This window comes from Corythoichthys intestinalis, chromosome 21 (genome assembly GCF_030265065.1).
Source record: "Corythoichthys intestinalis isolate RoL2023-P3 chromosome 21, ASM3026506v1, whole genome shotgun sequence".
NCBI classification, from domain to species: domain Eukaryota; kingdom Metazoa; phylum Chordata; class Actinopteri; order Syngnathiformes; family Syngnathidae; genus Corythoichthys; species Corythoichthys intestinalis.
Window position 1 is genome coordinate 29,544,349 of NC_080415.1, and position 13,844 is coordinate 29,558,192.

General features: G+C 38.3%; 1 protein-coding gene across 1 annotated transcript in view; it reads right to left on the reverse strand.

Annotated features, from left to right (window-relative positions):
* The window catches only part of dock1 (dedicator of cytokinesis 1), a 271,810-nt gene that overhangs the window by 236,890 nt on the left and 21,076 nt on the right, over window positions 1-13,844 (reverse strand). The window contains exons 2-12 of the mRNA XM_057826650.1: window positions 12,683-12,766; window positions 11,061-11,101; window positions 10,910-10,965; window positions 10,658-10,754; window positions 10,447-10,595; window positions 7,306-7,441; window positions 7,063-7,220; window positions 6,910-6,991; window positions 6,680-6,815; window positions 3,336-3,408; window positions 603-682 (exon numbers count right to left, since the gene is read on the reverse strand). Of these exons, the coding sequence (XP_057682633.1) occupies window positions 603-682; window positions 3,336-3,408; window positions 6,680-6,815; window positions 6,910-6,991; window positions 7,063-7,220; window positions 7,306-7,441; window positions 10,447-10,595; window positions 10,658-10,754; window positions 10,910-10,965; window positions 11,061-11,101; window positions 12,683-12,766 (1,092 nt within the window). The remainder of the gene's footprint in view (window positions 1-602; window positions 683-3,335; window positions 3,409-6,679; window positions 6,816-6,909; window positions 6,992-7,062; window positions 7,221-7,305; window positions 7,442-10,446; window positions 10,596-10,657; window positions 10,755-10,909; window positions 10,966-11,060; window positions 11,102-12,682; window positions 12,767-13,844) is intronic.

Consider the following 13,844-nt stretch of genomic DNA (forward strand, 5'->3'; position numbering starts at 1 on the left):
TTCACGTGCGCAGGCATGCACAGCGCCTCCTCTGTTTTATCTAAATTATTTATTTTATTTAACATCCATACATCGTTTTAGTATAAATATATGAATATATATTTATTTTTTAAAAAGTTAGCACGAGAGAAGTCGGCCCGACCCGACCGTAAATTATCACAAGTAAGTCGCTCCAGAGTATAGGAGACACCCTCTGCCAAACTATGAAAAAAAACTGTGACTTATAGTCCGAAAAATACAGTTTCTTTTTTTTTTTTTACATATTTTTCACAAAATGTTTATTTGGAAAACCTGGAAGTTGTTACATTTATCATTATTAAAGCATTCATTGGGGCATCACAATACAATTAGCCATAATGCTTGTTGATTATACCAGTTAAGTCCACATCCGCATATTGGTATTGGATTTTTGGAGTTGGACAACATCAAGATATCAGATATCGGTTAAAAAGTCATTATCAGGCAACTGTAGTCATAACAAAGTCTTTCTGTGTAACATCTGTCAACATAAACAAGTTACCATAATAAAACATAGATACCTGCCACTCATATGTCCATTTTTCTCTTAAATTTTATGAGACACTTCACGCCTTAACGGTTACCTTGGCCCTTGTGGTTGACCTCTTTAGCCACGATGACTTTGTTGATAACCGTCTGAAGAAAGTCGCTCTCACCCGCCACCCTGGATAATAAAAAAAATTCAGATGGGAAATGAATGCTGCAAAACACTACTCGTTAGTGGCCAAGCAGAAATGATGCTTTATGAGCGTCCAGTTGGCATTTGTTTGTGTCCTCACAGATGGAAACTTCCTGGGCTTTAAAAAAAAAACTAACATGCTCATCATGTCCTCGTCATTTGGTGTCGTGTTTTAGCAGCAGATGTGATGCTGGCGCTGAGAGAAAGTAGTGTAATGGTGATGGGAAATTGTGGAAGGTAGTCACGACACAATGTCAGACAAACAGAATGTGGGGGTTCCACTCTTCGGGGCAGAAGTCTGGCAAAGCGTAATTGACAATAAAGAGAATTATGGCTCTCCCAGTTACCAAAGTGCTAATAGTGTAAAAATTTGGTATGTGATTGTGGACAAAGGTTCTTTGTGTGTGGATTTTAATGACTTCTCATTTTTGTGTTCGATTTCCTTTTATGTGACTGGAAGGCTGGTTTTACAAGAGTTTTAATATATGTCTAAAATCAGGTATTTAACTGTCTGGTTGCTATTGACAGCGACAGATGTTCAATCCATTTGAAGTAGGATAGGCTGGCAGCGGTGCCAGCCCTCCTACAGTCCCTGACAAAAGTCTTGTCGCTTATCCATTTTGTAGAAACAATTGCTAATAACCTGACTTTCAATCATTCAAATGGTTTCAGAAATGGCTCATATGAAAGCTAAGACCCTCCCAAATGATGTTGAATGTACAAAATTATACTTCTTTTACTGAAAAAAAGATTTATCATTTAATGAAGACATAAAGGTCAAATTTTGGCAAGACAAAAGTTTTGTCGCTTGCAGAAAGTAGTGTGAAAATTGAAAAAAAATGTACCTCAAATCCAAAAATATGTCACATAACATAAGCGAATTACGTTAGCGGGGCTGTGAGAAAATTTACTATTTTGTATGACTTCCAAGGGCTTGAAGGACTGCATCCATGAGTTTCGGCAAGGATTCATACAATTTATTGATGAAGTCATCAGGAACATCAAAGAAAGCAGTCTTCCATGCCTCCCAGAGTTCATCAACGTTCTTGGGTTTTGTCTTCCATGCTTCCTCTTTCATCCTACCTCAGACATGCTCAATAATGTTCATAACTGGTGACTGGGCTGGCCAGTCCTTGAAGATCTTGATCTTTTTCCACTGCAGCAGAGCTCCACGAGACCTGGTCACCTGAAGTCCATGTGTGAACCAGAACAGTCTTGTCGAATTCTGTCTAGCAATGGCCTCCATGGTCTAATCAGTGCCCAGAAACCAGCAATAAACAAAAGACAATTAAAAAACCCTGTGGCATTTTCCAAGGCCCACAGCCTGTCAAAAGGATGGATGCTGGAAAAGTGGCAAAAGGTGGATTTTTCAGAAGAATCGTCCATTGAATTTCACCACAGTCGCCGCAAATATTGCAGGAGACCTACTGGAGCCCGCATGGATCCGAGATTCAATCAGAAAAGAGTAAAGTTTGGTGGTGGCAAAAACATGGTCTGGGGTTACATCCAGTATGGGGGTGTGCGAGAGATCTGCAGGGTGGAAGGCAACATAAATAGTCTGAAATATCAACAAATCTTAACTGCCTCTTACATTCCTAACCATAAAAAGGGACAAATTCTGCAGCAGGATGCTGCTCCATCGCATACTTCAATCTCTACCTCAAAGTTCCTCAAGCCAAAGAAGATCAAAATCCTCCAGGACTGGCCAGCCCAGTCACCAGACATGAACATCATTGAGCATGTCTGGGTTAGGATAAAAGAAGAAGCACGGAAGACGAAACCCAAGAATGTTGATGAACTCTGGGAGGCATGCAAGACTGCTTTCTTTGATGTTCCCGATGACTTCATCAATAAATTGTATGAATCTTTGCCGAACCACATGGATGCAGTCCTTCAAGCCCATGGAAGTCATACAACATAGTAAATTTGGATCTCACAGCACCACTACTTGATTCACTTATGTTATGTAACATATTTTTGTATTTGAAGTACATTATTTGTTCAATTTTCACACTACTTTCTGTAGGCGACAAAATTTGACCTTTATGTCTTCATTAAATTATAAATCTTTTTTCAGTGAAACAAATATATTTTTGTACATACAACATCATTTGGGAGGGTCTTAGCTTTCATATGAGCCATTTTTTAAACCAATTGAATAATTAAAAGTCAGGTTATTAGCAATTGTTTCTACAAAATGGATAAGCGACAAGACTTTAGTCAGGGACTGTAGTTTAAATTGATTGAACATCTATCGCCATCAATGGCAGGGATTGAGTTAAATCCTTCAAGGTGATTTTCCTCCAGATTCTTTGCCTGTTAAACATAAAAAGCACCGGCTTGTAAATGTACTGTAATGACCAGAATTTATGCGGAGGGATGAAATTCCGGGTCACCCGTTGGCCCCGCTGAAGCGTTGGCAATTATGCGGAAAACGGCGTTAAGCAAAAGGTTACTCCGCCTGTCTGCGAGAGTGGCAGCCTGTTAATGAGATTGCCTTAATTGAGTCAGCGGGGGAACGCAGGAGCGCACGCCTCTTAAGGTCCGTGCAAATCAAGTGTCAAGGACTGGAGGGGAAACCGAATAAAATGGTGGAGGAGTCCGAGCCTGCCGAAGAATGATTGTGTTGTGCGCTTACGGCTGGAAAGGGATAAAGTGCTGCTTGTCCTCATCGTCCATTTTGCCCGTGATGATGTCAGTGACGTCCATGACTGCGGGGAGGAGGACAAGGAGAGCATTATTTGAACTTTGTTAGGTGCACTGGAGACACAAAATGACAGCCTTACTTGATAATCAGTTCACACATACAGTTTGTGTTAACCATAATGACACGAATAACACTGTAGTTGATATTAAAAGCATTTTTTAAATTGTATATTACTAGGGCTTATTTTAGTGGTCGATTAATCGATGAACTAGTTAGTTCGAATAATCGAGTAATCGGATAAGGAACATGAAAAAATTAAAATACCTGAACTGTGGCTTAAACAGTATAAAAAAATAAATGCGGATCCAAGTACAACAAAAGAACAATTGGCTGACTTACATAGCAAAAGTCAGCTAGTTTAAATGCTATAAAATGCTAAGGTTTTTTGGTTTTTTTTTTTTACAATGCTTTTAACTAGAGATCACGTCATTTTCAAAGTATCTGAATCGGCAAAAAAATATTGGCCATGCCTTTTTTTAATATATATATATTTTTTAATTAAATCGTTTTCTAATTGTATTTAACGTTACAGACATAATATGTTAAACTCATCCAGAGTCTTTAGTTTAGGCTTAAGGTAGGGTTATCAAATTTATCCCGATTACGGCGGTAATTAATTTTTTTTTAAATGTATCACGTTAAATTATTTAACGCACTTAATGCATGCGTTGCATGATCCACTCACGCATTGTCACACTCAATCTGTAATGACGCCGTTTTACCTATATAGAGAGATAAAAGGCAGCGTAAAATGAGTAGAGTGAATAATGGCAGCCTTTGAGCCTTTTTTTTAATTGGCTAAAGCCTTACAATCCCTCTTCCCACGATTAGAAATATCATGGGAAGCAATGTGGGGAGGTAAGGTAGCAATTGATCTATTTCTTAACACCTTATGTTATTTCCCAACGCGGAGAAGATATATCAATTGGTAGCACTACGCACAGTCATGGTTCCACTTCCCATCATGCATTTGGGCATGGCTACAGTATCATTTACTGAAAGCCCAACAAATACACTAGATGGCAATATTTAGTCACAATATACAAAGTCACAAGTCTTTCTATCCGTGGATCCCTCTCATAGAAAGAATTTTAATAATGTAAATGCCATCTTGAGGATTTATTGTCATAATAAACAAATACAGTACTTATGTACTGTATGTTGAATGTATATATTCGTCCGAGTTTTATTCATTTTTTTTCTTAATGCACTGCCAAAATGTATATGATTGGGAAAAATTATCGGGAATGATTGGAATTGAATCGGGAGCAAAAAAAAGCAATCGGATTGGGAAATATCGGGATCGGCAGATACTCAAACTAAAATGATCGGGATCGGTTCGGGAGCAAAAAAACATGATCGGAACAACCCTAATAATAAACAAATACAGTCCTTATGTACTGTATGTTGAATGTATATATTCGTCCGAATTTTATTCATTTTCTTCTTAATGCATTGCCAAAATGTATATGATCGGGGAAAATTATCGGGAACGATTGGAATTGAATCGGGAGCAAAAAAAAAAAAAAAAAAGCAATCGGATCGGGAAAGATCGGGATCGGCAGATACTCAAACTAAAACGATTGAGATCGGATCGGGAACAAAAAAACATGATCGGAACAACCCTACTTTTAACAAATGGTTCACATATTCCCACAAAAAAAACGACTAAATATGCCTATAAACTAACATTATCTCAAACAAAAACTTAGCTTATGTTGGTCTTAACAGGGAGCAGTTGGATTCGGCCATTTGAAATTAGGCAGACCAGAGGGCAGTGTATCCACCTTAATCAATAAAACTAAATGCAAACACTTTCAAAACAAACCATTAAAACGCCACTGTAATTAAACGAATACTCGAACCAATAAATTTTAATTTGAATATTTTTCTGCAATCGAATACTCGAGTTAATCGATTAATCGTTGCAGCACTATATATCACAGAGCTACATTGACTTACGATGTTCATATTAGGTTTGTTTTGTGTGGTGAATGTTGTGGTGAAGCTTTAATTCTTGTTGTACTCAGTAATAAGGGCTTTCTATTATATTCTATTCTACTCTATTAATTTGTCAGCAAGCTATTGAACCCAATTTACTGGTATATCAAATTAATTTTCTGGTTAGTATTAGTAACTATGATGTCGTATGAAAAAAAAAATGCAATTCGAAGACACAAAGAAAATAATGGAATTATTAAAAATGTTTAAGTACTATGCAAGTGACAACTCCTAATTCGAACAACTGGGAAGTTAGGGTATTCCTGAGTTAAGGTACCCGCTGTACTGGGCTTAATTCACCAGTGATTGTGTTTTTCTAACTTAATTGGATTCCTAATATTAATATCATTTAAATTTTATTATAATTTTTATAATGATTTTTCCTTAAAGCAACACAAGTAACTTTTCAGTTTTGCTCGATTTTAGCGACACATGTGGACAAAAGCGGTAGTGTTTTGCCTTAAGGAAGTCTACAGTGTTTCCCATGAGGATAAACAATAGCATATGACAATGTTGAATATAATAAACGTTTGATTTTGTACCGTATTCACCCACCTGCCCACCGGCCTGCCCACACCCACCCGAACTCATCAGCGCTTGAGTTCCCTTTTATCCATTTAGCCTCCCTTTTTCATTTTTTCGTCTCCTCAAGACAAAACATTTTGTCTCTTTTGTTGCTCTGCCATCTTTGCAGAACTCGTGCGAAAGCATTCGCATCGACTCTTCATCACGAATGGGGGCGTGGGGAAGTGACGTGTGCCGTAAAGCAATAAGCACATTTGAAGTTTCTTTGTGTGGCAGGGTTACTGCCACCCTCCTTAAAGTTAATTAGTGCTAGTGAAAGTGATACAGACCCCCTCAAGATATAAAAGAGGTGTTATTCAACTAGTTGTCAGTCGACATATCACAAATGTTAGGAAAATATTTTATAACGGTTTTAAAGTTACATAGAGTTGCTTTAAATCATATATTTCCCCCTGAAAATAAAAAGGCCAATTCATTTCATAACCTTTTTTTTTTCTTCAAATGTCTCTAAAAATAGGGGCCTTTACTTACAGTGATTGCATTGACTATTAAGAGTAAGACATTTATTAAAGAGGTTGGTTAAAAAAGCATCTGAAAGCATCAAAAAGCAAGTGACTCAGCCAACAAGCAGCAGCTCAACGGTTTCTTTTCCCTCAGTGAGGCTGATTAACTCATTGACTGCCATTGACGGCGATAGATGGATAGGACTATCACCATCAATGGCACTCAAACAACATTGTGACCCTCACCTGCCACGCCAAAGGGTCTCCTGAGCCCCGACGTAAGCTTCTTGGTGTTGTTGTCTCGCAGCTCCATGCGGCCTACCCGCACGATCTGACAAACAAAGCTAATCTTCTCTCGCTTCAGGTCTTCACTGCCCAAATCCTGAAAGGAAGTCAATTATCAAGCAAAACGATTGTCACCGCCGCTCAGCATCTCTCTGAATGTCAATTGCTTTAGGAGTTAAAAAACAACTCACAGTGAAGACTGCACGTAGGTTATGAAGCTGGTCGATGTCCTTCACCAGACCTGAGCTAGACCACTTCACCAGGTAGTTCTCACTGCCAACAGAGAAAAGGAATAACCAAACCCCTCCGTGCTCGCATAATAGGGTCCTCTTCAGGGGTCTCACCTGATAAACTTGGACTCTACCGGGTCATAGAGAGACATGAGCACCTCGGCGTCCTCTCCGATTTTACACACCACGTTCTTGAGCGTAACAAAGAGGGCGAACGCCGGCGTGGAGGCGAACTTAGCTTGCCGGTTCAAGTCGATATTTTGCCTCTGTGACTAGAAGAGGTGAGGATAAAGACGGTGTTGAGTTCTAGTTTACGATAAGGCTATCAAATGACTTGAAGATAAGGTTGTCTTCCACCTTTTCCTCTTGGATGCGGTCTTCAATTTGTTTGGACGCCGTTTCATGTGCTCTGAACAGGCTGATAGTGCTTGTGAGCTCCGGGTCCAGAATGTTTCCATCTTTATCCCGAACAACCAAATCCAGATCCAAGTACCTGAAGAAAATGTAATACGTTAAATTTTTTCCTGTTAGGTCAAAACTAGAGTTGTTCGATATTTTTGGATAGCCGCATAGACTTCACTATCAGTTAATTGAACACGGGGCTCAAGGTCGATCCGTATGGGACCTATTTTCAAAAACTTAAAATTAAAATATTTTCAAAACCAAAGCCGCTAGCGACCTAAAACCAAAACAGGCACCTCCCGTAGGCATATACGAGTCTCCATGAGCAGCGACATCATCACATTCAGTCATTCCCTGATAAAATTTCGATGATTTTTTTATACAAGTATAACAAAAACTAAAATGGCGATAAAATTCTCAAATTTTACGCTAGATGTACAAAAATCACCATATGCAGGGATAATTACCTATATTTTCAGAATCAATAGCAATATTTAACATATCATACTTCAAGTTTTTGCCCAAAACAGCAACTTGTTTTGTTTTTTTTTTTTATTTAGTTTTCAACAGCTAATAAGTCACTCAATTTTCACATCAAAAACTTAATACTTGAGGAAAGCATGCAGAATCATCTTAATTTTGCTCAACAAAATCAATGTGTGTACAATCATAACTTATTTAGGTTGAATTCCGATGTTACTATTTGGCTGACTATCTGGCCCTCGTCGCTTTTAGATTGAAATGTTACGTAAAATAAGTCACGTAAAAGGCGATTTCTTTTGTATGGATGCATAAATGTTTAAATAACTACTTTTTTGCCAAAATATGGGCAGTTGGCCGAAAATTACTTGATCATTTGAATGTAAACTCATTACATACCTCATTCACTTCAGTGAAGCTGTGTGCGTTTGTTGTTATTTTGAGCCAGGGGCACTGTGTGAGCCGTGTTTTATATGGCAGTGCCTTATTGGTACTTACCACTTGATCCCCTCCCCCCCAAAAAAACTGATGTTTGCATGATTTTGATTTCAACAATAAATATAGAGGTGCATATTGATGGCATATGAGACTCCAATTCCTTTCACGGATGTTTATTGGTCATCAACACGATGTAGAATTAAAGTTCAGACACATAAAATAAGGAAAAACATCTATATTAAGCACTGCAAAACGTTAGCATTGCTACACTGAGGGTAATGGGGAAAAAATACAACATGCTAACCACTTTAGCCTGCTATAAAATATTGGCAATCTACTACAAAAACGCAAACTTGTGGTTAAAAGGTGACACTTCAAACATGAAAAATCGCTGGTTAACAGCATTTGCAAATGGAAAAATGAACAAAAAAAATTTATTACTGAAACCACATGCATGACGAAAAGAGAAGTGCACTTTTTTCACACTGAGTGTAAAGTTTGCGGTTAGCAGCTTGGCGAACATACTTCCGGTGAACATTTTAAAATAAAAGCTTTCCATGTTCAACAAAAAAATAACAATTTCTCAAGTTAATCTGACATACTTCAGATTGTACACTAATAATTAGAGCTGGGAATCTTTGGGCACCTAACGATTCGATTACGATTCAGAGGCTCCGATTCGATTTTAAAACGATTATTGATGCACCCCACTCCTTTTATTTTTTATTTATTTTATTTTTTTAATTTGTTTTGTACATTAGTTCCAAAATTGTTCAAAAATCCTCTCAGGCTAAACCAAACTACTATTTCAGTATCAAGTTAACATATAGCAGTAAACAAATATACAAAAATAACAGTAAATAAAAAACTCCAGTCTATATCAGCAGCTTTAAACTACTTTCAATTAATTTAATGTTGTGAATCAACCGTTAAAGTTGTTAAAATTGCTCCTGTTATTCCATAATTTTTCTTTTGTCTACTTTCAACATGTGAAAGTTTTAAAACTATTTTAAAGATAGATTCAAGTCAATATTTTACCGATTTAGGAGTATTTTAGATAAAAAGTTAATTAGGTTCGCTTGGAAGGTTCGCAACAACAGCCTTGCAGGGAAGTGTACTGCTTTAAGATGGCGGCCGTTACTGACGCCCGCATCAAGTTTTTTGTAGATGTGCTGGTAACGATACCGAAGCTATAATGCATCTAGTCCTATATAAATGATATCTACCGTAACATAATGTGGCTTGTAGCAGCTTTTCGGCAGCAGTCAGGTACGTTGTTGTTGTTTTTTGTTTTTTTTTATCTCGTGGCATGAGTTGAGCTAGAGCCGTGAGTTGAGCATTGGCGTTACCCGAGGGGCCGGGTAATGAGAAGCATGATGTTTAACTACTCTCGCTCCGTCCCTAATTGCGTACCGAAGACCGCGCGGCGCCAGAATATAAGTCGGTGTTTTTTGCATTGAAATAAGACTGAAAAAGTGTGAGTCTTCTTATATTCAGGGTCTAGACATTATACCCATTCACGACGCTAGATGGCGCCAGATATCAATTAAGCGAATGCTGAACTTGAGTAGTAATGTTCTGTCATGACAGATCTCAGCTACTCTCAAGTTTAACCAGTTTGCATTATTTTATTGAAATGTTTTTCCTTATTCAGATTTGTTTCAAGACAACAGTTACAGTTAGACCTCCCTTTGATGGTTAATGCAGATATTGCAATTTTGTTGTTTTATTACAATAAATTGCTTTATTTACATTTCAAAAACCAGAAGCCATTCATTTACAAATGTGATTGCACTTTAGTTTGCATGTTTAAATGTTCAGATATTAAGATTTTAATGAGGCAAAGTCACATGCTTTTTCTCTCAAATATATTGTTATAATCAATTGTTTTTCGATGTACTGTAATTATTTTCTGTATAAAAATTTGGTGTTCAAAAAGTCTTTTTTCAAACTTGAGTCTTGAAAAAGAGGGGGTCGTCATATAATCCGGGCTGTCTTACATTCGGGCCAATACGGTATATTGGTATAAGTTTGATATCGGTATCAGCTTTTAAGAGTTTGGCAATATCGGGATATTGGTTGTCGGTTAAAAAGTCATTATCGGACAACTGCAATTGCAAAATTTAAAATGTTTATGAATAAAAAACTAAAACCCAAGGACACCAAGCAAATACTCACTTGTTGCCATAGTCAATCTTGGACGTGACTTTCTGTTTCAGCTCGGAGAGTTCATCTTGTGGCAGCGTACCCGAGAGGATTTGGGAGCGCCATTCAATCAGGTCATAGATCATGTCCCGTACTGTGTTGAACATCTCGCGCTTGTCACCCTAAATGGTCGAGAACTTTTTGTAAACACAGCCAGAGACTTGTAAAGAAACTTTGTACTTACGACATAAAGGTCCCGCCATATTGAAGCCCATTCCCGCAGCGTAGTGGTGACTTCCTGCACCAAAGGCAACTCGGTGGGTACGACCGTCTCTTTTTGTCTGTAAGTGACGGATACAAACTTAGATGTGCCTTCGGCAATTATCCAAACATGTCAAATGTAGTTCAAAATAAATTTCTGCATTCACTTCACAGGCACCCCAAAGGAGAGTTGCACTATTTTGGAGTGATAGCAACACACTGTTCAAGTACCGACCCGCTGCCCTCGACAGTGGCTTCTTTCAGGTGGATATAACAGGCGGGGAAGATGCCCTGGTAGCGCAGAAAAGGAGTCAAAGAGGTCAATGCAAAACATGCACCGGGTCAAGAATTGGGTCAGAACTTGACTGTGTTAACCTGTAGCTCACCTTTCTGGATTTCCTCCTCAACCTATGCCCTCTGTACCAGTCTACAAAAAGGGGAAAAAGCAGGGTAGGAATAGAGAAGAATACAGATGTTATACTTCTGCTATAAAGAGTTTCAAGTTCAGGTTTGAAGTAAACGTTATGGTTTTGAATTAGGATTTCCACCCAAATTAGTGTTTGGATTTTAACTCAATAAATATATAGAATCTGTGACGGAGTTTGTATAGAATTTTTGGCTGATAGGGGTGTGAGAAAACAGACATCCTCAAGATATAAAAGAGGTGTCATTCAAATACAGTGGTACCTCTACATACAAAGTTAATTCGTTTCAGGACCTTGTTTGTAAGTCGAAATGTTCGTATGTCGAGCAGGATTTTCCCAAAATTTCCCATTTTATTGATTTGGGTGGATACAGTGCCCTCTAGTGGCAACAATGAATATGACTTATTTCACATGGCTGAATCCAGCTGCTCCCTGTGAAGACCAACATTAGCTCAAACAAAAACTTAGCTTAATGTTTTTTAATGCATTCCATAATTTATTTTATAGGTATATTTAGCATTTTTTTTGTGGGAATATGTGTTTGAACCATTTATTAAGAGCATTGTAAAAACTTTTTTTTTTTTTTTTTTTAACATTAGCGTTTCATAGCATTTAAGCTAGCGGACCTTTGCTATGTAAGTTAGCCAATTGCTCTTTTGTTGTACTAAGATCTTCATTTACCGTATTGGCCCGAATATAAGACGGCCCTGCTTATAAGACGACCCCCTCTTTTTCAAGACTCAAGTTGAAAAAGGCTTTTTGAACACCAAATTAATTTTTATACAGAAAATAATTACAGAACATCTGAAAAAAATGATTATAACAATATATTTGAGAGAAAAAACGTATTATTTTGCCTCATTCAAATCTTAATATCTGAACATTTAAATATGTAAACTAAAGTGCAATCACATTCGTAAATGAATAGCATCTGGTTTTTGAAATGTAAATAAACCAATCTATTGCGATAAAACAACAAAACTGCAATAACGGCATGAACCATGAAAGTGAAGTCTAACTGTAACTGTAGTCTTGAAACAAATCTGAACAAGGAAAAACATTGCAAAAAAAAATTATGCAAACTGGTAAATCTTGAGAGTAGCAGAGATCTGTCATGACAGAACATCGCTTCAATGATATCTGGCGCCATCTAGCGTTGTGAATAGGTATAATGTCTAGACCGCGAATATAAGACGACCCCCACTTTTTCAGTCTTATTTCAATGCAAAAAACACCGTCTTATATTCAAACCAATACGGTATTTATTTTTTTCATACCGTTTGAGGCTCAGCTCAGGTACTTTGTTTATGTTCCTTATCCGATTACTCGATTATTCGGACTAACTAGTTCATTGATTAATCAACTACTAAAATGATCGATAGCTGCAGCCCTAATCGATTATGATAATAATCGTTAGTTGCAGCCCTACTTATATCATAAAATATTGTAGAATGATTTCCTGACCCAAATATTGACAATTTTTTGCATCACTATATCGTAATCGTATTGTTAGCTACCCAGAGTTTCCCCCCTAATGGCTTAGCGTGGTGATTGACATTGATGACATCGGGCAAGATATTTACGTTCATGTGTCTCCAGTATGTGCACCGTGTCTCCAATCTGCAGCGACAACTCCTCCTCTCCGCGGGCATCGTAGTTGTAGATTGCTGAAAAAGACCACAGGGATTATTACGATGAGTTTTCAATGTCCGCCCACGCCAGTTAACACTGACGCCAGGGCCCGGTGCCGCGGATGGTGTCATCATCAACAAGCTGTGGGGAAAGACCAAAACACTGGGGGCGGTGTGAAACTAATCAGAATTCCGTTTGCTTTGAGGCCACTTTAATAGCTCCCAATAAAAAACTGGTGTTTGTCATGTCTCAGTGCAACGGCCCGTGGATGTCTTAAAACAACAGCTGACACAGGCGACGCGTTGGGCGCTCGTGTTAACAGGCGCCGGTTACTTGGTGGAGATTGATGGTAACATTCACATCTAATGTGGTTTGCTTCAAATATCAGCAAGGTTCTCCGGGAGACATTCAAGTTCTCATTCAGGCACAAACAGTAGAGCGACAAATGAACTGTATATGCTTAATACTCTGTGCAGAGTAATATTACTATGCTTAAATGAAAAACCTAACCTGGAACATGAAGCTTGTATTTTTTAAAAGGTCAATAATACCGTCCTCTTTTAGTGGAAGTCATAAACTGCACATTTCAATTCACCTCATGTGTCAGGCTGCTATCAAAAATACACGCCAGTATTTTTGTGCCCCCCTCAAATAATCCAAGAGGTCAGAGAATTCACCAGAGCCACGTGCTGACATGTGAACAAAGGCCCGCGCTACCCACAGGAAATGCATGTGGCTTGTTTCAAGTACAAAAAAAAAAGGTACTGACGTGAGGCGAGGGCCACAAAACAAACAAAAATGGGAAGGCAGTATTGTCACTATACATCGAGTGCACTCGATTATGCCAATGCTAATGGCAGGAAATGGCTGTGTGTTTATTTTAAAGTGGGTTACTTGCTCAGTCAAAAATGGCCCATCATTCACCGCCTGCCTCTCCCTGTTCAAATCTATTAGACGTCTATGCTGTCAATGGCGGTGAAGAAGTTGGACATTTCCAAACATGGGCTAAAAATCAGCACCGCTTGCTAAAATGGGTATGAAGGGGTGACTGGACGGGCCATTAGCAGACGTAAACCTCTTACATAAGGGCCTCTCAGAGTGGAATCAGATGGT